Below are 26,263 nucleotides of genomic sequence, written 5' to 3'. Positions count from 1 at the left end.
ATGATAAGGTGATAAGGGAATACTATAAACAACTCTTGACACATAAATTTGACCAATAGATGAAATATGCCAATTCCTTGGAAATCACAAACTACTAAAAATTTACTAAGAAAATTTAGCCAAGAAGAAACTGAATAGCCCTAAAGCTATTTTACAAATTAAATTAATAATTTTAAAAATTCTTAAATGAATTCTCTAGATCCTGATGGTTTTACTTGAGAATTTCATCAAGCAATCAAAGAATAATGAATACTAACTCTGTAACTCTCTCCCAAGAAGCAGAGGATGAGAGAATGTCTATCAACTCATTTTAAACGGCTAATATTCTGAAACTAAAACCACAAAGATAGGACCATCCCACCCCACCCCCCAAAAAAAAGGAAAAGAAGAGAAAAAGGAAAAATATAGCTATAAACTACATTCCCTCATAAATAGACATTAAAAAAGCCCTTAATAAAATATTAGCAAATATAATTCAGCTGCATATTTAAGTAATTGCACATATGACCAAAAGGGGTTTAGTCCATGGATGCAAAACTGGTTCAGTATTTAAAAACTGATCAGTGGAATCAAGCATATTAAGAGCCTAAACAGCACGATTATACCAACTGGTAGGAAAAGATAGAGTGATAATAGTCAACACTTAGCCATAATAAAAACTTTCAGAAAACTAGAATAGTAACGAACTTCCTCAGCCTGATAAAGCACATCTAAAGACAAACTAAGCTAGCATTATATTTCATGGTAAAAGGACTGAATGTTTCCCCCCTAAGATCAGGAACAAAGCAAAGACACCTGTCTTCATCACTCTCATTCAACATAACACTGGAAGTCCTCACTTCGAAAATAAAGGGAAAAAAAGGCATAAAGATCAGAAGGAAAGAAAATTGTCCCTATTTGGGTTGACATGACAGTAGAAATCATCTACACGATTATGTAGGAAAAAGATCCCGAGAAGTCTCTTAAAAACAAAAACAAAAACAAAAAACAGCTCTTAGAATACACGAGTTCAAGATCAGAGGATACAAGATTACCTTTAAACAAACAAACAAAAAAACAAAAAAAATATTATGTGTCTATAAACTAGCAATAAACATATGGAAACTGAAAACACAATACCATTTATAATCACTCAAATAAATGAAACTCGAATATAAACCTAACAAGACATTCATGGGACTTTTATGCTGAAAATTACAAAATGTGGGTAAAAGAAATCGCAGAGGATTTAAATAAGAGACACATACCGTAATCATGGATTGGAAGACTCAACATAGGATGTCAATTCTCCCCAAAATGATCTGTAGGTTTAACAAAATTCCTATCAAAATTCCAGTAAGTTATTTTGTAGACATAGACAAGGTCATTCTCCAATTGATACAGACAGGCAAAGGAATTAAAACAGCTTAAACAATTTTGAAGAAAGAGGAGTGAAGTGGCAGAAAATACTCAATGTTTAAGTCTTACTGTAAAGCTTAAGCAAGGAAGACAATACAGTATCCGTGGAGAGACAGACAAAGAAACTAACAGAACAGAGAACCCAAGTGTACACCCACATGAATACAGTAGTTCCCCCAGCCCTTACCCAAGATTTAACTTTCTGTGATTTCAGTTACCCGGAGTCCAGAGGCAAACCATCTTCCTTCTGATGCACTGTAAGAAGGTCAATAGTATCTTAAGTTGATGTTACAATGCCTACATTATTCACTTCATTTCATCTTATCAGTGAGGCATTTTATTGTCTCCCATCATCACAAGAAGGGTAAGTACAGTACAACAGGGTATTTTGATAGAGAGACCACATTCACATAACTGTTATTACAATATATTGTTATAATTGTTCTATTTTATTATTATTATTGTTAATGTCTTACTGTGCCTAATTGATAAATTGAACTTTATCATAGGTATATATCTATAAGGGAAAAAAACATATTCAGGGTTCAGTACTACCTGTGGTTTCAGGCATTCAGATCTCCACTGGGGAACTCGGAATATCCCCCATGAATAAGAAGGGACTATAGTACACCCCGCTGATTTTGACAAAAGTGTGACACACAAAGGAGGAATAAAGCCTTTGCAACAAATGGAGCTGGAGCAATTGGAAAACCATAAGCAAAAAGATGACCCTCTACCTGAGCTTCACCTGTTATTCAATAATTAACTCAAAATGAATTAGAGACTGAAATGCAAATCATAAAACTATAAGGCTTGGGAGAAAATCTTGGGGACTTGGGTCTAAGCTAAGAGTCCTTGGATTTGATACCAAAAACAATCCATTAAAGTAAAATTTGATGAACTGGATTCCACTAAGTTTTTTAAAAAATGCTCTGTGAAAGACTCTGTTAAGAATGTGGAAAGACAACCCACAGAATGGCAAAAGCTTTTTTCACATGACATGTCCAACAAATGACTCATATTTACAACATACAAAGGACTCTCAAAACTCAACAGTAAAAATTAAATGAATAATAAAAAGCAACAATCCAAATAGAAGGGAAAAATACATGAACAGAAATTTGATTAAGAGAATATACAGATGACAAGTGAATACATGCAAAGATCAGCCTCATTAGCCATTATGGAAATGCAAATGAAAACCACAATGAGATATCACTACATGCTTATCAGAATAAAAACTAGTAATAACATCAAATCTTGGCAAGGGCACAGAGTAACTCAGTCACTCATACACTTCTGGGGTTAGGGGATTGTAAACAATGCAGATACTCTGAAAAAGATTTATGGCAATTTCTTGTAAAACCAAATATCCACTTATTCACTTATTATGTAAGCCAACAATGGCATTCTTACTTAATTCATACTAGATAAATAAAAACTTATGTTCACCTAAAACCTGTACACAAATGTTCACAGGAGATGCACTTATAACAGCTAAAGACTTTAAACACCCCAAATGTTCCTCAATGGATAAATGGTTACGCAGACCGTGGTACATCCATACCACTGAGTCCTATCCAGGATAGAAAGATAGACCTCCATGTATACTTTTAAAAAATTTCTTGTGAACCTATAATTATTTCAAAATGAAGGTAGATTTTTTTTTTTTAATTAGAAACTTGGGGTGCCTGGGTGGCTCAGTCATTATGCATCTGCCTTCAGTTCAGGTCATGATCCCAGGGACCTGGGATGAAGCCCCACATCTGGCTCCCTGCTCAGCAGAAAGCCTGCTTCTCCCTCTCCCACTCCCCCTGCTTGTATTCCCTCTCTTGCTGTCTCTCTCTGTCAAATAAATAAATAAAATATTTGAAAAAGTCAGAAACTTACAAAATATCCAACAATGTTCAATAAAATACACCTTCTCGATGGGCTACTATGTCACCATTTAAATGATGATTAGGAAAAGTCCATGGAAACAGAAAATATCTATGATAACTGAAAAATTATGTCATTATAATCCCATAAAAGCATATTAAGCAGATGGACTAAAGGAAGACATAATAAAGTGAAATTTAGCTATTTAGGAAAGGAGAGACAGAAATTAAGCATTTTTACTTTTTCATGGCCATTGATGGTAGTCTTTAAATATGAAGAGGATCTTCTTTACCTTGCTCTCAATCTGAAGTTAGCTTTCATAATAAATAAGGGTCAACAGTGACAACACAAAAAGTAACAACATCTACTGGAAGGTCAGAAGGTACTGAAAGATGCTACTGCCATCGATCTTTAGGACGTCTTTCAGAGGCAACATCCGGAAGACCGTAAAACGGAATCCATACCATGTTCTGCATACCAACAACATCAAAAGACTATGTTATAATAACACATTTGTTGATTACAAAATAGGTAAGGAATCCTGTAATGATTCACTAAAGCTGTCTAGCATTAGTGCATGCATCCCAGGGAAAAATGAGAAGCACTCAGTAGGTAAGTACCAAAGAGAAACACTCAGATGGTTACAATCAAGTTCTCATTGGTTCTTTTATCATAGTCCCCAATGGCATGAGTATAATTCACCATTGAGTTGGTATTTCTCTGGACAGCAAGAGGGAGACAAGAATATAACTGAGGTTAGCGTATGAGTTGAAATTCAGACTTCCAGCACTAAATTCCTGCTAACTTCCATCTAATTAAAAAAATGTAAGCAGGTGTTAGTGCTAAGCAGGCAGAGTCTTTCAAAGCTTGGACTGGGGACCCTATGTAGCAGAGTCCTGAGCTGTACTTCTTCACACCTGCTGGATCAGGCCCTGGGGGTGGGTAGAAGGGAAGTCTCCATTGTTAAAAAGTACTGAAGGAGATTCTTTTGGCAGAACCGCTGAGCAATCTGAAAAATTTCAAAACTAATCTGTCTCCTTGTGGACCCTTTGTCCTAGTACAGAGAGACTGCAGATAAAGTTGTCGAGCCTGATCCAGGAAGCTTCCTTAGCAGTCTTCCTGCAGCATGCTGCTTCCGATGTCTGGGCGGCCACATGGGGAAGAGGGTTAGGAAGAATACATATGCCACTTCTGGCTGTTTCACTCCCCTTGAGGTGCTTTGGTGAATTTTTATAGTTTTCCTAACAACAGGATGGTGCCTTTGTACCAGATTTATTCCTCTGTATCTCAGGGTTATCCCAGACCCTTTATTCCATGTTGCTATCCGCTGATGTGTAACTCAGCTGTCATCTTGCCTTCTTCCTTGCTCTACTCTCTTATTAGCTCAAAATCTGTCAGCTAATTCTATTTTTAGGTAAATAATCAACTAGGAGCAGTGTTATGTCTTCCTCTGTAATATTTAGATTTCTTTTTTTTTTAATATTTAGATTTCTTATTTTTTAATTTGCTCTGGCTAGGGCCTCCCAGCAGACCGCTGACAGCAGGAATATCTGGCATCTTCCCTTTCTAACTTGGATGGAATTTATCTGACTTTTCAACAGTTAGCTTTATGTCTGCAGGAGTTTTCTTGCGGATAATATTTATCCAGTTATAAAAGTTTTCTTCTAATCTTAGTTTATAATGTGTTTTTTAACATCTATTTATTTATTTGACAGACAGAGATCACAAGTAGGCAGAGAGGCAGGCAGAGAAAGAGGAGGAAGCGGACTCCCTGCTGAGCAGAGAGCCCGATGTGGGGCTCGATCCCAGGACTCCGGGATCATGACCTGAGCTGAAGGCAGAGGCTTTAACCCACTGAGCCACCCAGGCGCCCCTTTATAATGTGTTTTGATCAAGGATTGTAGCTGAATTTAAAAAGTTTTCTGTCATTCGAGATTTTGTCTTTGTTTCCTTGTTCAACATGGACATGCAGTGAATTCCATTAGCAAGTCTACCAAGTTAATCCATCTTTGCATACCTGGGATAAAATTTATTTGTTTTTTTTCACCTAATGCACTGCTGTATTTTATCTGCCAGCATTTCATTTAGAATACCAGCATCCATATTCACATGCAAGATTTATTGATAGTTCTCTTCTATTGAGATATCTTTACCATGTTAATTTATATCAGTGTTATACATTTTCCATCTTTTATGCATGTTCTATAATAATTTATATAACGTAGATTTATCTATTCTTGAAGATGCAAAAGTCCAATGTAAAAATGTATCTTTTAAAATATAAATCTTGGCCTACTTTTCCCATTTTTTAATGTATTTTTAAATCTATCTGATTTTCTTCTCTTTAGGTATATTTAGTAATTTGTATTCCCTTAGAAAATCACCCATTTCAACCAGATATATATTTTCATTGGGAGTTTATTTTTCAAAGAACTAAATTTTAGTTCTTTTCCTTTCTCTAAATGTGTATTTGTTTTGTATCTTTTAAAAATAATTTCTGTTTATGCCTTCACTAATTTATTCCTTCTGCCTTCTTCAGGTTTATTCTGGTATGGATTTTCTAATTTTTTTAAAGATTTTATTTATTTATTTGACAGAAAGATCACAAGTAGGCAGAGAGGCAGGAAGAGAGAGAGGGGGAAGCAGGGTCCCTGCTGAGCAGAGAGCCTGATGCAGGGCTCTATCCCAGGACCAAGATTATGACCTGAGCAGAAGGCAGAGGCTTAACCCACCGAGCCACCCAGGTGCCCCAATATTTTCTAAATTTTTGAGGTACAAACTTACTAACTAAATTTCAAACTTCCTTCTTTTCTAATTTTTGCTTTGACAATATCTCCCTGGTCTTGTTATGTTCACTCTCATTGTCATTCATTCCTTAAAAGATATTTCTTGAAAGGTTCTATAAACCAAGATTAATTTGAGAGTCTTTTTTTAAAAAAGTGCAGATTATAGATACATATGCACACAGAATGCCCTATCATAATCCCTCTGTTGTTATTCATCTTTTAACATGTGATCAGAGAATACGAGCTATGTGAGATCTACTTTTTTAGAATACACTAGATATTACTTATAGTTCAAAAATAATTTCAGGGGGCGCTTGGGTGGCTCAGTCATTAAGCATCTGCCTTCAGCTCAGGTAATGATCCCAGGGTCCTGGGATTGGGCCCCACATCGAGCTCCCTGCTGGTGGGAAGCCTGCTTCTCCCTCTCCCACTTCCCCTGTTGTGTTCCCTCTCTTGCTCTCTCTTTCAAATAAATAAATAAATTTTTAAAAAAAATAATTTTTGGCAAATATTTCAAGTGTTTCAAAGTATTTTTTGTTTGTTGAGTATGAATTTCTGTATTTCATGATTCGGTCTTATCAACTATTTTATTTCATCCTATTAACAAATTTTTTTCCCTGAGATTATGGTTTTGTCTACTTCTCCTACGTACTTCATCAGTATTAGCTGCAAATGTCTTGAATTACATTGTTTGCTACATAACTGCTCATAATCACTTTGTTTACTCAGTAACTTTGCCTTTAATCAATATAAAAAGATTCATTTTGTTCCTTTTCATGTCTTTTGTATTCTATTTTTGATTTTTATTTCTTGAATAAGAACACTGCTAAGTCAGGTGTCTTTTTTCTTGGCACTTTCCAGACATAACTTTTTCAATTCTTTTCTACTCATTCTGCTGCATCATTTTGATGAAAATTCGTCCTCTGTGTACAGCCTACAGTTGGAGTTTTGTTTGGTTTTCTTTTTCTTTTCTTTTTTACTGGGGTGCATATATCTTTTTATTTATTTAATTTTTTTTTTAATTTTAGTTTTTATTTTCAGCATAATAGTATTCCTTGTTTTTGCACCACACCCAGTGCTCCATGCAATCCGTGCCCTCTCTAATACCCACCACCTGATACCCCAACCTCCCACCCCCCGCCACTTCAAACCCCTCAGATTGTTTTTTTGTTTTTTTTTCTAAACCAATCAGAGAGTCTATTTTATGTTAGAAATTGTTATGGGATGTAAACCTATTTGCATTTTTATGATTAGTGACTATTTTAACTTATTTCTGCTTTTCTCTTGTCATTTTACCATATTTTCTTATGTTGTTTCTTATTTTTCCATTTCTGCATATAATAACTTCCAAACCACTAGATTCTAAAATCCTGATTGATTGCTTTGTTTTGTGTCTAGTGGTTTGGAAGTTATTATACCATGTCTGTCGCTCTAATATCTACCAAAATTTATAACCAATCAATTTAATCGTACTTTTTGTCCATCCTGTACACTTAACTAGGGCATCTATCTGTCTCATACACAAACCACAGTAGAGCGAACTTCCACGTCACTCCTCGATGCCTCAATTCCTACTAACTTAACAGCATATTAATTTATTTAAAAATATTATCAAATATTTAAACTTAGCTATAACTTCTAATGTTTGCTTTGGTAACCACTGCTGACTGTACAACAGTCTTTTTTGCCTCTCTTTTGGTTTCATCCCATTTTGTTCAGTCTATCCTTGAGTCAATCACTCAAGTCTTCACAAATTCTAAACTACCTTAATTTTTGCCTGGGTAGTACAGTTTATTAAAATATTTTATTATGAAAAGAATTTTACCTCTAATACTAGAAAGTAAGGCTCTATTAACTTAGGCAATTTTTTTTTTCCTGTTATAAAGATCTTTCACTTTGAGAGCTTTGAGAGGTTTTCCTTTCATCCTCAACGTTTGTAAATTTCAAGTGATATTCAAGACATAAGTCTCTTTCTGTTTACCCTACTTAGTATTCAGTATGCTATTGGTACATGAAGAGACAAATACACCATCCCATTTCAATACATTGGGGAAAAGATGGAATGCTCAACCAAATCATGTTAATCATTTCCTATTCTTTAGAGTGAAATAATGTTAGACTCTGACCTCATACCATACAGGAAAATTTCAGGGAAAAAAAAAAAAAAAACCCACAACATAAAAAAATCTTCTCTTGGTTTACTTTAGCAGTCAGTTTAGCTCAGTACAAACTTCTTAAAGTATTAAAAGAAACTATAATAGAATGCACATGTCATCTGTTGGCATGGAATCCCAAAGTCTTAGAAGACACATAAAAAAAAACAATAAAAACAAAATAGATCTGATTTACTAAGAATGAAAATTTATTTTAAATAAAAGACCATACATCATGCTAAAAGACAACTTGAATAATTTAAATTGAATAATCCTTCATGAGAGATTGGTATGGAAAGTACTATAGAAAAGAGAATGACAATCTCTAGGTTAATTTGTTTTTCAGGCTACACCATGTATATTTTAGGACCCATACCCAACACCCCCACCCCAAACAACCAAAATTCATGTATGTTTATAGGTAGGTAGGTAGGTAGGTAGGTATGTGTTTGGTGTTGGGGAGAGCAATCGGTCAATCCAGACAGTGTGAGTTCCAGTGCCATTACCCAAACTCTGGGCTCCAGCCACTCCCTAATGGACCCACCTAATGGCTCCAGTAGTGCAACTACTCACAGTAATTTGATGCTGTCTAGTGCTATTTGCCACACTAACTTTTGGGGATAAAACATGTGGACAGAACATGGCCTCCCTGACAGAGATCACTGGCCAGTGAGGAGGAAGGAGAGTGTTAAACCTGATTTTCTATGGGCCATGTTGCTTAGAAACAGCAAGTTCCTCCATGGTCCACAGTGGCCAAGGCAGGGACAGTCCCAGAGGAGAAGCCTGGCCAGACTGATCTGAACTCCTCATTGTAGTTCATCCTGACCTTACTATCTTATCTTCATCCCCTCCTTTGCATTAAAAGCAAATCCTGCAACATTTGCTTCCTTCCAAGTTTGACTCCCATCACTTCCTCAAGAGCCCTCTGCATGCCATGGCCTAATTCTTATTTTCTCATGAAAATGCCATATATCTTGGCTCCCATGTCTTAATCTAACTGTCCTCTCTAAGCAGATAGACACTGTCCCAAAGTGAGGCGACCACTTAAATTATGGTCTAAACTGAGTTACTCTTAGAAGTGAAATGAAGCATTATTAATAGCTGTGCCAGGACAGAAAACTGAACTCAGGCCTGTCCCAGGCTCCCAGGTAGACAGATCTGGTACAGCCACCTTCCCACAGACAAGTACTCCTCTCCTGCCTCTGGATGAGGCTTTCGGTCTTCCAGATCCTTCTAAGATGCCGGATCCCGGATACATCATTTCTCCTCTGAAAGACGATCCGTTGAGCCTTTGTCAACACCAGGAAGAAGGTGTCAAGCATTGCAAAAAGCAAAAGGGTTTGGAGTCAAGGCTGTGGTTCTGTGTGAACAGGCCGTTTAATCTCAGAAACAGATGAACTGGGGATAGTAATTTGATGAGATCAAATCAGATGAGACCACCTAGGGTAAAGTGCTTTTTTTGCCTGATTACAAGTGCCTTCAGGTCACTGAATGTGTGTCCTTTTAGAAGCACAGAATCTCACACCTAGTAGGTCCTCAGAAAATCCTCCAGAGCTGAACTGATAGCATCAGCCACATCAGACAAGTAAAGTCTCGGCCCCTCCAGGTTTCCATACACTCTGATATACTCCATGGGGCACAGTCAGCTAGGGCCCCACACTCTGTAGAGGAGGTTGTGAGGGCTTGCTGGGGAAGACCAGTTTTTCTCCCATACATCTCTTCCTGTGACTCACAAACCCCTATGTGCTGCTCCATGCAGGCAGCCTTGAGCACAGTCCTGGGCAGAGGGCAGTGGAAATTTGCAGGGATCCCCAGAGCAGTCTGAGGAGGGCAGGCAAGGGCTGATCTTGCCCACCACCACTGTGCTACCTGCCCCGCCCCTTCCTCAGGCAGCTCATGATGATGACTGAACTTCCCATCGAATTCCTGTCTCACATATTTATTACACAGACCCTTACAACCATGTTGGCTCTGTGTCCAATGTCACTAAGATCAATAAGCTCATCTCCAAAAGCCACGCTCTTGGACTCAATCAGTCTCACAGGCCCTCAGGGTGCAGGGAGGGGGTGGGCGCTAGTGGACTGGCCCTGTGCCAAAGGCAGAAAGACCGTTGGCCTGGGCCATCTGGATGCAAAGCCCTCCCTAGCAAACTCCAATCGCTGCAGCACCTGGCCCTCTGTTTGAAATTCTGCTCAAACCCTTGCACAGTGGTTTGCATTTTGTCATCCCACTCTAGCTGGCAAGGGATTTGGTGAAAGAAAAGTTGGATGTCACATGCTCTGAGAGTGGGAAGAGACAGACTCACCTTTCCAGAATGAAAGACAAAAGAGAGGCCCAGCGAAGGTCTAAAAGTAGAGTCAACTCAGAGGGAGGGAGAGAGGAATTATTTTGTTTTGTCTAACTTGTAGAAAAATAAAGGATCTCTGGCCTGACCAGAGGCAGGCCAGCCTGAGGTACATCAGACTATGGCATTGGGCACACACTGCTGGGTCACTCTGGGCAAGTGACTAAAGCTCTCTGGGTACAGTTTCTTGTCCTGAGAAATATGGATGCGAAAGACTGACTTTGAAGTCATCCAGCCCTTTGCAGAAAGAATAGGACCAGGCAGAGGTGCTAAAGGTCCAGCAGGGACAGTCTGTGATGTCCAGTGCAGACAGGCTGGCCTCTGAGTCAGCTTGAGGCAGACAAGTATGTGGGCTAACAGTGGCTGAATGACGGCATGTGTTCATGGGCCCTCCCCCACTCAGCATGGCCAAAAAGCTAGAGGAAACAGAAGCAAAACACATCCTCTGCCATCGGCTGGGAGCAGTGTGCAAGCAGAGAACAGGTAACTTCTGGACAAAATAACCATGGGATGGGAACCATCTGGTGGCAGAAGGAGGAGTCAGAAGGAGAATATGAATAAGTATTTTGACAATTATCCAGAGAAAGAAAGAAATTAAATTCTACAAAAAGGATGAGAGCCTCTCCCATCTCATTCTTGATAGGAGCCAAGCCCTCGAATACTTGGGCCACATCCCATCATGTCTCTGCCCTTCTCCACCCACGCACTCCAGCCACACTCTCCCTCGTGTTCCCAGACAGACCCAAATGGCATGTTCCTATCTGAGAGTGATCAAAAAAGGTAAATTCTCTCAAAGATAAAAGCATGACACTTGCACAAAATACAAAGTGAACATGTGTCAAAATTTTTACTTAAGTCATTAATTAATTAGGGAAGAAGCAAGGTGTCAAAAACCAATTCTAAGGAGCATCCAGAAAGTAGACACATACAAAGGCAATCAAGAGTGGGGATCAGATCTGTTAACGGAAAAATCAGCCCAGGAGACAAAATCCATTTGCTTCTCTATGCACTGCAGTCATTTAAATGCATTACTCTCGGTTTCCTAGAATGTACAGAGTTGGAAAGTAGTTCAAAGACCATGACAGAGTTTGAGATAGTTTCTGCTAACCTAGAAGGTGCGTGTGACCACACACAGCATGCCGTAGGCCACCTGGTCATCTTTCTCTTGTCTGTTTTGCTCTCACATTGCAGGCTTTTTTATAACCTTTCCTGAGAGGCCTTATTCTTTCAATCAAGAACATTCATCTCCCTGATGCCACATGACTTGTTACCCCACCTCCTCTGGACCTTCTGCTGACCTCACATGCTACCCATGGCTCTACCACTCCCTATCTGCTCTCCCTGCTTTCTTGTTCTTGGAGCCCCTATAATCTGGCGTGTGTGCTCCCGTCTTTTCTCTCTCTCCCTTTCTCTAGAGGGCCGGGATTTCTGTCTGTCTTGATCGCTGCTGTGTCCTCAGATCCTAGACAGTGTGTGATAACAGCACATAAGCCTTCACTAAATATTGGTTCAGTGAACGAACAAATTAAAAACAAACATCAAAGGCACAGGGGTAAGAAAGGGGAGGTTTGGGCAGACAGCTCGGAGGACAGTTTTGGAAATGCACACATAGATCAGATCGTTCCACTCACTTCTTGAAAACAGGTGCCTGCTCCAATCTCTTCCTGTTATACCTTCTTAGGAACAGCCTCCCTCCAGAGTAGGTCTGAATGTTTGATAAAGCAGATAATGCTGTAACAGCACATCCTAAAACCTCCTTCGCTGGGAGGTCTATAGTTGCAAAATTACCTTTGTTCAACTGGAGAGTTCTGCTGCATCTAAGAGCCGCTACTGATGTCCTTTCGGTGATGGCCTCCTGCCTCCAGCCCCACCCCCCACAACCAGCCATCACTGCACATGGGCTGTTGAGTACTAACTCATTAATCTTCTCCAGGAGGCATTAACAGTGACAACACTGAATAAGAGATTCGCTCCCTAAAATCCCTTTGCATATGTAGACTGATGTGAAACCATGATAACACACGAAGGTCACAGAGGGGCTAAGGTCACTCGCAAGGATATAGGTCCTGGCTCTTCTCTGTTACCTTTGCTACCTGCCTGTCTCCTCTCTGCTTTGGCTGAGAAACCCGCCTAGTCCTTACGGTGTTCTCCCTCCTACTTGCATCACTGCTGCCTTCCACAACAGAGGGAACTGCACTGGAACCTCAATCAGGCCAAGGTGACAACGACTGAAACGTGAGTATGCAACTCATCTGCACTGCAGCTGACCAGACTGACAGCCATCCTTCCCAGGCCCAAGGCCCTGACATCTGCCTATTGCAGGCATCAGCAGCCGGGCTTGAGGTTTGAGGACCAACTCACATTCGGTCTCTGCACAGGGCAGGCAAGCAGAGGTGGTGTCAGGGAGGTGACATTCCTGGAAGCAGTGGTCAACCTATCACAGGCAGAGGGCAGCTGGCAGATAAATAGCCCAGAGGTTTCCAGTGAGAATGGGCCCCACTGCCCAGAGCAGTAGCTTGCTTTTTAATTCATCTTACATTGGCTTCCTTCCTTCCCTGTCTCGCTTCTCCCAAATAAACCATGTGCTGAAATACTTGTCATAGATTGACTGCTGGGGGGGAACAAAAGACACTTGGAAAGGAAATAAACTCTATTTCATGGGTGAGTCACTGATTAGCACACAATTACTGGCCCTCATGGGCTGGAATACACTGCATCCAGGCTTGTTCTGCACACATCACCCTTTCCCTAGGCTCTGCTATCAGGTACAGGGTTATGGGAATACATGACAGAAAGAAGGCTATAGCCAGGGGACTGGAGTCTCTGAGCCAGACATGAGCCTGCAGACATGGAAATGCAATTTTGCACAGGCGGTAAGAAAGGGATGGTTGACACATCATGCTGTCCTAAAAATACAGAGCCAACAAAAACACCTTCAAATACATTCATCAGCAAAGATTCCACTATTATAACTGATTGAGCAGCTCAGGAATGGAGAAGCCCAGAGAGGCGGAGGCAGTTGCCTGTGATTGCACAGTGCAGGGCAAGCCAAGGTGTCCCGGCGGTTCAGGCTTTCTTCTATGAATCGACTGCTGATAATGGATGCCTTTCATTCCATCCAAATGTGAAAATCATGAAAAGCTATCCACAATTGCTACTCACTTTGAGCAAGGCTGTGTTCAGAAAAATCCTTGAACTGCAGGCTTAAAGTAAAGCAGAATAAAGCAACCGAGAAACTACTGGGATCAGCATCCGGCAGGGATGCTTTTATCAGCGCCCGTCCTCTCCTCAGAGCAAGCCGGCCAGCTGGCTGGCAGCACTGTAACTTGTTCTCCATCCATCAGGGAAATAAAGCATCCTATCCCAGAAATGATGCAGAGATGGCTGTTTTGCAGTGACCCAGCCTCTTCAAAGCACAGAAAATGTATTCTATCCCAAAAACCATTAGTGGCTCACACTTGGACTCCATTATCAAACCAGAATAGACCAAGAAACGTGATGGACATGTTTGTGATGCTTCCCCTAACCTGAATCAATGCTCCTTTTAAAACCATGACTTACACAGAAATGCTGGTATGCCCCCGTCCTTTAGGAAAAGCTCCCCCTGCAAACACAACATGTTAATGAACCATCTCACAAGCCTACCGAGGGAACATACCATTTGGAGTGCCTGGAAGCTGGCAGAAAGTATTAAGCTCAACATCTCTCAAAATCTCTAATAACGGAATATCAGAAGGTCAGGATCCTATTAAATTCAAGCCTGTTTTTGCTACTTCCTGTGTCCATTTTTTTGCTCCATTACAGGTTCGTATTTTCCAGCTTGCCCATACGATTTCTTTTTCTTCTTTCCCTGCTGTTCTTAACAGCACCCACATCACATGGCTCCATCACCTTCCCTCGCTCCTCTTAACTCCTGCATCTTCCCTTCCTCCTTCTATCCTGCCTGTGCACAAATATGTATTAACCACCCTCTAGACCCCATGTGCTATGGGCGGCAGGGCCTCTTTCTGTGACAGAGCGTGACAGAGAGACACACACCAGGGACTCCGTGGGATAGGGCATCAAGCTGAGGTCCGAGGGAGGACAGAAGGGTGACCATGTCAAGAGGGGAGCTCAGAGAGATGTCCTGTAGTGGGAGAGTCCAGACACACCAAGGAGCTAGAAGACAAACTTCTAGCTAGGGAGCAGCACGTGTTAAGAGGCAGCTGGAGGGGATGGGCTGGGCCACTCCCGCCTGCTGGCCAGGCCTTGTGACTTCTGTCCGGACAGCAGAGGTAAGCCAGTGAATGGAGTCAGGGGATGAGAGGATGTTGGGAAGCTCTCTCTGCTTGCCTCCCTGTGCACTCTCTCCCTTCTACAGGTCCCTCCAGGGTGCCCTGAACGGAGGCCTCCTTCCTTACACGTGTCTGTTTTGGTTCTTCATCCCCTCCCCCCACAACCATCGGATCTGGCCTTCATGCTTCACCACGTCCCTTCCACAGAGCCCAGCATACCTTTGTCTTCCTTTCCCTCCCTCCCTGCGTGCCCTGGTGAGGTTGACTTCTGCTCCCCTGATCCAAGCTGAGCCCTTGGCTACTCTGCCCAACAGGGTGTAGTGAAGGGGCTATTCTGGGGTTCTTATATGATCAGTCCCTACAGAGCCTCGTGGCCCTCACTTCCTTCCTCTTCAAGCACCCCACTGGGGGATGCCCATACCAAGTGGAAAAGATTTTTAAAAGGAAGCTGAGGCGGCAGAGGTGACAGCCCCAGCTGAGCTCCCACCGGCAGCTGCCATCCCTGCCAGCCATGGTGCTGCGGCCCTCCACATTCCAGCCTGTCTGAGCCCCAGGCCCCTGCTTCCTGCCGACATTTCACGTGCAGAGACAGGCAACCACAGGGATCCAGTCCGTCCATAGCCTGGTGAGAAGTAACATGTCCACAATTTTTTAAGACACCAAGTTCAGGGTAGTCTGTCAAACAGCAAAGGATAAATGACACTGTGTCTATGACAGGCTTAAAATATATTCTGTAGCCTGCTTATGCTACAACATGTTTGTGTGGGCATGCAAGCCGTACATTTAACAATTACTTCAGAAACGGGGCTCTACCTCCCGTTTCTCAGAAAAACTGAAGCTGAAGAGGAGGCAGCCTCTACAGATTCTATGGGAGGAAACTATGAATGTGGCCAGCAGGGAGGTGGGGAAAAGAGGGAAAAAAAAAAAAAAAAAAAAGATAGTTATTTAGAGCTCAAGGGGAAACTGAGAGGAAAGGGTTTCTGGGGCCATTGGTTGGGTCAGACATATGGGGGGAAGCATTATTTCTGAGGGCCTGCTCCCTGGTGATGGCAGGTGGAGACTTTTCCTTTGCTCCTTGAAATTCAGTTTATATAGAATTCTTGGTAACTCTTCATTATCCAGAACATTAGAATCATCAAACATTTTATTTATTAGGGTTTGAGGCCCTCCATATAAACCATAAGAACCATCTCTAGGGCCTTATTAAGATTCTACCGGGGCACCTGGGTGGCTCAGTGGGTTAAGCCTCTGCCTTTGGCTCAGGTCACGATCTTAGGGCCCTGGGATCAAGTCCCAAATCGGGCTCCTTGCTCAGTGGGAAGCCTGCTTCCTCCTCTCTCTCTAACTGCCTCGTTCTTACTTGTGATCTCTCTGTCAAATAAATAAATAAAAATCTTTATAAAAAGAAAAGATTCTACCACATTGTAATATTTATTCTTGACTTCAAATAAAAAAGAACTAAGTTAGGCACAATGCAAAACCCGTACAGACATTTCCTTCTGCATTGCCATACCCTCTTACTCTACGCGGAAATCCTCATTACCATCTCTGTAAATGCACTGCCATTCAGTCTTTGCCAAGTACCACACCGGGCATGCTAGGTACATCCACAGAGTGATCCCTTCCAAATTCTGTGAAGCTGGCATCTCCCCCGTTCTGCAAAGCAGGAGTCTGAGACTTCACAGTTGTACACACAGTAAACATTACAGCTAAGATTCCAACTCGGACTTCTCCAGTCCTGACTCGTTGTCCTTAAGGAGTCAACTGCAGTGCCCCTGTTAGGGGCTGAATTGTGTTTCCTTCAAATTCACACGCTGAAGTCCTAGGTCCTATGCTGAAGTACCTCAGTACGTGACTGTATTTGGACAGTCTTTAAAGAGGAAGCTAAGTTAAAATGAGGTCATTAGAGTGGGCCCTAATCCAGTATGATAGTTGTCCTCACAAGAGATCACAGAGCACAGACATGCACAGAGGGAGGGCCATATGAAGACAGAGGGAGAAGAAGGACATCTACAAGTTACAGGAGAGGAGCCTCAGAAGAAGGAAACCTGCTGACACCATAATCTTGGGCTTCCAGGCTCCAAAATAAAAGACATTTCTGAGGGCACCTGGGTGGCTCAGTGGGTTAAGCCTCTGCCTTCAGCTCAGTCATGGTCTCAGGGTCCTGGGATCGAGTCCTATGTCGGGCTCTCTCCTCAGCAGAGAGTCTGCTTCCCCCTCTCTCTCTGCCTGTTTGTAATCTCTCTCTCTCTCTGTTAAATAAATCTTAAAACAAAACAAAACAAAACAAAACAAAAACAAAAAAACAATTCTGTGAGAAAACAAATTCTTGTTGTTCTGGTCACTCAGTCTGTGGTATTTTCTTATGGCAGTCCTGGGACACTGAGGACCCAAAAGATGAGCCATAGGATTTCATGTGCTTCACCTACTCCATAGGGGACCACGTACTCTGACTTTAGACATGTTGCAAAACTCAGGTATTGGAACTAATTTAAGGAGCTGAAGTCTGGCAGCAAATCAGGAAGGGATAATATTCTTCTAAAAACAGTCCCAATAATTCAAATGAAATGTAATCTCCAGCAAATTAATAGCTGATACAAGATAAGAATCATCCAGCCTCCTGGAAGCAGTCAATATAGGACAAACATATCAGCTGGTCCCAGAACCACTCTGTGGAAATCAAAGGCAAGGGCCTTTGATTTCAATGGTCACATTGGTCACACTGTTTCCTAATTCAGGAAGGCATGGGGCTTCCTTCTTTTCCAGGTAGGACCAAAGGCAGCAGTTCCCACTAGGAAACATCTTTCTTTTACATTAAATTCATTATCATATTCTACACTGGAAAGAGATGTTCTGGATCCCTATTTTGATCATGTAGCTTAGCCCAAAATTTTGTGCTTCTAGAAATTTACTCTGCCTGAATACTTGGCTTTTGGGCATCTAGTCTACAAATCAGAATGTCTTGGATTACTAATGAATCCCTCATTTCTTGACCTCAGGAGCAGGAGGACTATTAGAATAGGACTGTTATGTGCCTTCTGTCACTCGACCTGTATCACAAGCTTCCAAGCACAGCTAGAGATGACGATCTCATGCACCCAGCTACACACAGTGGGACTCTCCCAATGCACGTTGGGGAACGCACCCAATGAGGACCTGGGTCCAAAGAGTAGATTCCAGTCATGCACGCCATTGGCCAGCAACTTATGCTGTGACCATAATGCTGCCATTCAGGTGCAAAGGTTACTTCCACATGCAAAAATGCCTCAGTGCCAATATGTACAAAAGTATGTATGTATCTATCATGCACAGTCCTAGAGACATGGTCATCATAGGGAGAGTAGTAAGTAATACAAGCCTGCATGCCACAGCAGAGAACATGGCGGGGGGCGGGCAGAAGGCTGATCAAAGGCCTGGGCATTCACAAAGCATCATGGACAGCAATGATCTCAATACAGATAATGTATCCAGTGTTTCTATAAAATATGTAAATATGCTTGGTTATTACATATATGCAAGAATAAAATCATTTTTCCTTTTGTCCAGCATGCTTACCTGTTATAGAGAAGAATGTCTGGCTTCCAAATCAGGCCATCTGGGAAACGGACAGTCTTCACACCCGGATATTCTGACATATTCCATTGTAAATAGTGATCTGTCCAAGACTGACACACAGATACAATGACATTAGCAGCACTTTGCTTCCCTGCCTACTTATATTTCTTCTACAAGATTATTAGATACACTTAGAGCCAAAACGAGATCCAGATACTTATTTACATAATTTAATTGTTATCTACAAAATATAAGGAAACTGAGAATTAAATAATCTCTTCCAAAATGACCATCAATAGCACAAAAAAATCACATTTAAGATTCTGCTGTCACCATGATTACATTCAGACGGTAGCAGTAAAGTTAATTCTGGTCCACTGCATGCCCTCAAGCCTTTCCCTCCCACAGCAGATGGGGTTTTTCTAGCCAAATGAGTGACTGTTCTGCTTTCAAAGTTCTCCACTGAAAGGACACTTGGGAAAAATAAATTCACTTACTTCAACTGGAATACGAACTGAGCTGGAAAAAAGGAGAATATTTATTTCCATGAAACAATTTTGTGCAGCTGCTGGGGAACCTCTCAGAACCTTCTAATGGGGGGCTGTTTTTGGACTGGAGTCTGTATTCTCATGCAGGAATAGTGCTTCTGATGTCACAACCGAAAAATACAAACACTTGGCCTTGGTGGTAAAACACTGTATCAGTACAAGTGTGCAGATGAGGACTCAAGAAATAGTCCTAAACACACCAGCACAGGTGCATCTCCTTGGGGCCAGGCCTTAAATTGGTTCTTGAGTGACCTCTGCCAGAGGAAGGCCCATGCCTGGGGTCCCTTGTCCAGGACCACATACCCCAGGTCCTACCTGGAGTCCACTAGCTCTATAAAGACTGGTCAGGAAGGATCCCACAGGCAGCTGCTATATGCAAAGAGCACCACCAAGCCAGGGTTGCTGAGCTAGCCCATTTGGACTCAGCAGCTCCTATAAATGTGCCATAATCAGAGAAGACCCAAGCAAACGCCCCATCCTGTACCCAGTCTCCCTGGAGCTCAGACCTTCTCAGACTTAGAAAGGTATCTGATACAACACTTCCAGCTGGGACCAAGGCAACTCCCATAATCAAACTTATCATTATTTCTGCTGAAAAACATGCATACTGATACTAAGTCAGAAAAATAAATGCCTTCACTGCATATCTATTTCAGTTTGATTTTTAAACTCCATGAGTCTGATGCAGAGTTACAAAAACAACATCAAGGGAGACAAAAGTCCTTTAATTTTCAAAGCTGTTGAGATTTGTGAATTGCAGCCAAGTGGTAGTGGATCACAGAGCATGTCCCAGAGATCCCTGCATCCTCTGGAGAGGACAGGTAAGTATCTGGAAAGGTGGTCCCACTTCTGGGACCATCTGAAGTCAGATGAGAGGGAATAGCTGGGAGAGTAATGTCACTTGACAGCCAGGAGCCTCTGAGAATGAAGATTTGTCAATGCATAATGTGCTGGAGAATCACCTGGGGTTATTTAGGATAGAAAGCCACCCCACCGTTAGTTCTAATTGATGTGGGTGGTTGGTGGAGGAGAGGGGAAGGAAAGTTCCCAGAGGGCCAGTCTTGGTAAAGCTGGTTTGCAGGAATCCCTGGGCATCAACAAACTGTGTTTGCTCCAGACTGCTCCATCTCTGTAGCCACCGGCCCAGGGCACCATTCTTTTTCCTCCTTTGTCCTGGTGATGAGCCCGTTCATACCCAACACCTGTGATTTCCTTACTAGAATCTCATCTTACCCTGGGATGCTTCTCTGGGTTGGTGACTCATTATTGCATAGCCTGTTACTCTCACTATGTTAATGAGGGTCACATGGCTCCCAGAATGAAGATGTGCATGGGAAGAAAATACCCATCTCCCCAGCCTGCTGAAATGAGGAGCAGAGCAGGGAGGTAAGGCAGGGAGTGGGAGTGCTTGGTTGGTTGGTCAAAGCTCAGCCTCTTCTGATGGCACCATGTGTGAGCTCTTGGCTACCTCCCCAGCAATCTCCCCCTACCCGAATCATGATCTTAGCTGCATGTGTCCTGTAGGCATATATCCTGACCATCTTGTTTGTTTCAAGTCATGTGTACACCTCGCTGGCCATGATCCAGGAATACTAGCATGACAACTATTCCTATTTACAAGAGGAGACTGGAGCACAGAGAAGCAACATCCTTTCTTTCAATCACTGGGTCAAGACTCAGGGCTGCATTGTTTGACTTCAAGAAGAGTGATCAGGATATAGAAGGAAGCAAGATGGTGGAGGAGTAGCAGACTGAAATATCATCAGGTCCCAGGAGTTCAGCTACCTAGTTATCAGACCATTCTGAACACCTACAAACTCAACAAGAGATAGAAGAGAAGAAGAGCAGCAATTCTTGGAACAGAAAATCGACCACTTTCTGGAAAGTAGGACATGTGGAGAAGTGAATCCAAAGCGATAGAAACAAGGACCGCAGGGGAAGGGGCCAGCTCCCAGGAAGTGAGAGAGCAGCAGAGCACAAAATTGGAACTTTTAGAAGTCTGCTCCACTGAGGGATATCGCTCCAGAGGCTAAGCAAAGGGTGGAGCCCTTGGAGGGACAGTGTGGTCTCAGGACCCATGGGGTCACAGAAAGACCTGAGTGTGGCAGAGTTCCTAGGTATCAGAGTGATGAAGCTGGCTACAGAGATGGAGCTGAGCAGTGGGCTCTCAGCTCAGGGCTACCTTAAACTGTGGTCTGAGGCAGAGTTGGGCCACTGTTCTTCGAGTGGGGACCCCACAAGTGGCAGATCCAGAGACCTCTCCTTCTTCCTCCTCTGGGAGAAGCGACGCGGGAGCATGCTGCAGGAATCTGCTGGATTTGGAGTCTCCAAACAGGGCTGTGCACCAGATATAGAAATGCACGTCACAGGCTGGATGAGCACAGTGCTGGATGGCTAGAGACCAGGGAGACAGGAGGGATTAACTGCTTTTCTCTGAGGGCACACTGAGGAGTGGGGCCCTGAGTTCTTGGCTCCTCTGGACAGGAGACTGAAAGGCTGCCATATTCATTCTCATCCTCCAAAGCTGTATGGAAAGCATTCAGGGAACAAAACCTACCTAGAGTGAACCCGAGCAGATTACTTAGCCTGGCCCCTGGCAATATCAAGGGCAGTGCAATTCCACCTCAGGCAAAGACATCTGAGAATCACTGCAAGAGGCCCCTTCCCCAGATCAGCAAGAACATCCAGCCAAGACCAAGTTTGCTAATCAGTGAGAACTGTGGAACTCCAGAGCTAGAGGAAAGCAATACATAGAATTCATGGCTTCCCCCCATGATCCTTTTGTCTTTCAAAGATAAATTTTTTAAATTTTATTATTTTCTTGTTTTATGTTTTTAACTTTTCTTCTTTCCTATTTTAACATTTTTTAACTATTTTATCTTATAAATACCTTTTTTAAAAAAACTTTTTAAATTTTCATTGGTAGTGACCTCATAGTGCAATGGTAGCACATCTGACTCCATAAATTTTCATTAGTATAGTCATATTTTATCCCTTCATTGTATTTAACCTTATTTACTGTATATGTATAGATATTTTTTTCTTAAAAATTTGGACATATTTTCTAATAGATCAAAATATACCCAAAATCGAGTGCACAGATTTGTTCTAGTCTCCAATCTGATCACATTTTCTCCTCTTTTTTTTCCAAATAACTTCTTATCAATTCCTTTTTTAGAATCTTTTTTTTTAAATTTTATTTATTTATTTGACAGACAGAGATCACAAGTAGGCAGAGAAGCAGGCAAAGAGAGAGGAGGAAGCAGGCTCCCTGCTGAGTAGAGAGCCTGATACAAGGCTCGATCCCAGGATCCTGGGATCATGACCTTAGCAGAAGGCAGAGGCTTAACCCACTGAGCCACCCAGGTGCCCCCCTTTTTTAGAATCTTTTAAAATTTTCATCTGTATAGTCATATTCCATCCCTTCATCGTCTTTACCCTTATTTTCATATATATTTAAGTTTTTCTTTCTTTAAATTTTGGGAGGTAGTTTCTTCTAAGAGACCAAAATACACCCAAAATTAAGTGGGTGGCTCTGTTCTATTCACCAGTCTAATATATATATAATTTTATTTATTTTTTTATTTTTTCATTTTGCCCCTTTTCTCCTCCCCCTTGTTTTGTGTCTCTTCTGATTTGGTTAGCATCTTATTTTTCTGGGGTCTTTGCTACCATTTTCAGTATTTTGTTCTCTCATTCTTCTATTCTTACCTGGATAAAACGACAAGGCAAAAAAATTCACCACAAAAAAAAAAAAAAGAAAAGAATTAGAAGAAGAATAACTAGAGGCAGGAACAGCTAGGGATCTAATCAATATGGACATTAGCAATATGTCAGAACTAGAGTTCAGAATGACGATTATCAAGGTGCTAGCTGGGCTCTAAAAAAGCATGGAAGATATTAGAGAAACCCTTTCTGGAGAAATAAAAGTCCTTTCTGGAGATATAAAAGAACTAAAGTCTAACAAAGTTGATATCAAAAAAGCTATTATTGAAGTATAATAAAAAATGGAGGCTCTTACTGCTCAGATATATGAGGCAGAAGATAGAATTAGTGTTATAGAAAACCAAATGCTGGAGAATAAAGAAGCTAGGCAAAAGAGAGACAAACAACTACTGGACCATGAGGGGAGACTTCAAAAGATAAGTGATACCTGTTGGGTCAGCAGCCCGGGAATGCAGGAGGAATAATAGAAATGACCGCTGGGGGAGCCATCTTCCAGCCCCCTCCCCCTATTCCTCAACCCTTGACCCTCCTGCCAAAAGGATGTATGTCCAGGTCACATCTCCATAGGTAACCTGATACCAATGCAGGAAACAGAAGTATCAGGATGCCTCCGATCATCAAACACCCTACCATATATGGATGTGAGCCCATGCCCTGCCTTGGCCCGATAAAAGACCCCCACTGCCTCCCTCCCAGCGTGACTTCCCCAACTCTGCTTTCCAGATCATGGAACCTCGCCTGAGGGTTCACACCTCCTTCCTGTGCAACATTCCTGGCCCCTCTTTTCTTGAGCCCTGAAACTTCGCCGGAGAGTGCCTTTAATAAATCTTGCCTTGTGCCTACCTCGCCTGGTGTCATTTTATCTCTCCTATAAAACTTTACAATACCATAAGACAAAACAATATTGGAATAACTGGGATCTCAGAAGAAGAGAAAGAGAGAGATCAGCAGAAGGAGGGTGTATTGGAGCAAATTATAGTAAAGAATTTCCCTAATATGGCATAGGAACAAGCATCAAAATCCAGGAGGCACAGAGAACCCCCCTCAAAATCCACACTCCATCATCTAATAGTAAAACTTACAAGTCTCAGTGACAAAGAGAAAATCCTGAAAGAAGATTGGGACAAGAGGTCTGTAACATACAATCTTAGAAATGTTAGGCTGGCAGCAGACCTATCCACAGAGACATGGAAAGCCAGAAAGGACTGGCATGATATATACAGAGCACTAAATGAGAAAAATATTCAGGCAAGAATACTATATCCAGCTAGATTGTCCCTGAAAATAGAAGGAGAGATATAAAGTTTCCAGGATAAACAAAAATTAAAAGAATTTGCAAACACTAAACCAGCCCTACAGGAAATATTAAAAGTGGTCTTCTAAGCAAAGAGAGGACCTAAAAGTAACAGACCAGAAAGGAACAGAGACAATATACAGTAACAGTCACCTTACAGGCAATACAATGAAACTAAGTTCATATCCTTTGATAGTTACCCTGAATGTAAATGGGCTAAATATCCCATTCAAAGACACAGAGTATCAAATGGATAAAAAAACAAGACCTATAGATATGCTGTTTATAAGAAACTCATTTTAAACTCAAAAACACTTCCAGATTTAAAGCGATGGGGTAGAAAACAATTCACCGTGTTAACAGACATTAAAATGAAGTTGGGATGGCAATCCTTTTATCAGATAGATTAGACTTTAAGCCAAAGATTATGAGAGATGAGGAAGGATGCTATATCACACTTAAAGAGTCTGTCCAGCAATAAGATCTAAAAATTTTAAATATCCATGCCCCTAACATGGGAGTAATTATATAAACCAATTAATAACAAAATCAAGCAAACATGACAATAATACAATAATAGTAGGAGACATTAAGAGGCCCCTTACTGAAATGGACAGATCATCTAAGCAAAAGATCAACAAGGAAATAAAGGCTTTAAATGACACACTGGACCAGATGGACATCACAGATATATTCAGAGCATTCCATCCCAAAGCAACAGGATACACATTCTTCTCTTGTAGAAGAGAACATGCTCCAGAATAGATCACATCCTGGGTCACAAATCAGGTCTCAACTGATAACAAAAGACTGGGATCAAAAAAAAAAAAAGGCTTTAAAAAAAAAAAAAAAACCAGACAGGAAAAAAAAAAAAAAAAAAAAAAAAAAAAAAAAAACAAAAAAACAAAAATCATAACAACAAAATAAAAAAAAAAAAAAAAAAGACTGGGATCATTCCCTGAATATTTTCAGGCCACAATGATCTGAAACTAGAATTTAATCACAAGAAGAAAGTTGGAAAGAACTCAAATACATGGAGGCTAAAGAGCATCCTACTATAGAATGAAGGAGTCAACCAGGAAATTAAAGAAGAACTGAAAAATATTCATAGAAACAAGTGAAAATAAAAACATAAATTTTCAAAATCTTTGGGACACAGTAAAGGTGGTCCTGAGAGGAAAGTATACAGCAATACAAGCCTTTCTCAAGAAACAAGAAAGGTCTCAAGTACACAGCCTAACCCTACACCTAAAGGAGCTGGAGAAAGAACTGCAAAGAAAGCCTAAACACAGCAGGAGAAAAATAATGAATATCAGAGCAGAAATCAATGAAATAGAAACCAAAAAAAAAAACAGTAGAACAAATCAAGGAAACTAGGAGCTGGTTCACTGAATTATTAAGATTGATAAACTCCTGGCCAGACTATCAAAAAGAAAAGAGAAAGGATCCAAATCAATAAAATCATAAATGAAAGAGAAGAGATCACAACTAACACCAAAGAAATACAATTATAAGAACAAATTATGAGCAACTATATGCCAGCAAATTTGACAATTTGAAATGGATGCATTCCTAGAGACATATAAACTACTAAAACTGAACTAGGAAAACAGAAAACCTGAACAGACTCATAACCAGTAAGGAGGTTGAAGCAATCATCAAAAATCTCCCAACAGGGGCACCTGTGTGGCTCAGTTGGTTGGGCGGCTGTCTTGGCTCAGGTCATGATACTGGAGTCCTGGGATCCAGTCCCACATCAGGCTCCCTGCTTGCCAGGGAGTCTGCTTCTCCCTCTGACCACCCCCCCCCTTCTTGTGCCCTCTCTCTGTCTCTCTCAAATAAATAAATAAAATTTGAAAAAAAAAATCTCCCACCAAACAAGGGCCGAGGGCCAGACAGCTTCCCGGGAGAATTCTACCAAACATTAAAGAAAAAATAGTAGCTATTCTTCTGAAACTATTCCAAAACCTAGAAATGGAAGGAAAACTTCTAAATGCATTTTATGAGGCCAGCATTACCCTGATCCCCAAACCAGACACAGACCCTATCAAAAAGCAGAATTACAGACCAATATCCTTGATGAACACAGATGCAAAAATTCTCACCAAAATACTAGCCAATAGAATGCAACAGTACATAAAAGGATTATTCACTATAACCAGGTGGGATTTATTCCTGGGTTGCAAGGTTAGTTTAACATCCTCAAATCAATCAATGTGATATAATACATTAATAAAAGAAAGAACAAGAACCATATGATACTCTCAATAGATGCTTAAAAAGCATCTGACAAAGTACAGCATCCTT

General features: G+C 41.3%; 1 protein-coding gene across 1 annotated transcript in view; it reads right to left on the bottom strand.

Moving 5' to 3' along the window:
• The window catches only part of CHRNA7 (cholinergic receptor nicotinic alpha 7 subunit), a 117,322-nt gene that overhangs the window by 33,267 nt on the left and 57,792 nt on the right, over positions 1-26,263 (bottom strand). Inside the window, exon 4 of the mRNA XM_059418485.1 lies at positions 18,389-18,498. Coding sequence (XP_059274468.1) covers positions 18,389-18,498 — 110 coding nt within the window. The remainder of the gene's footprint in view (positions 1-18,388; positions 18,499-26,263) is intronic.

This window comes from Mustela nigripes, chromosome 13 (genome assembly GCF_022355385.1).
Source record: "Mustela nigripes isolate SB6536 chromosome 13, MUSNIG.SB6536, whole genome shotgun sequence".
In the NCBI taxonomy this organism is placed as follows: domain Eukaryota; kingdom Metazoa; phylum Chordata; class Mammalia; order Carnivora; family Mustelidae; genus Mustela; species Mustela nigripes.
Note: the sequence above shows the minus strand (reverse complement) of the source record. Positions and strands in the feature narration are given on the sequence as shown.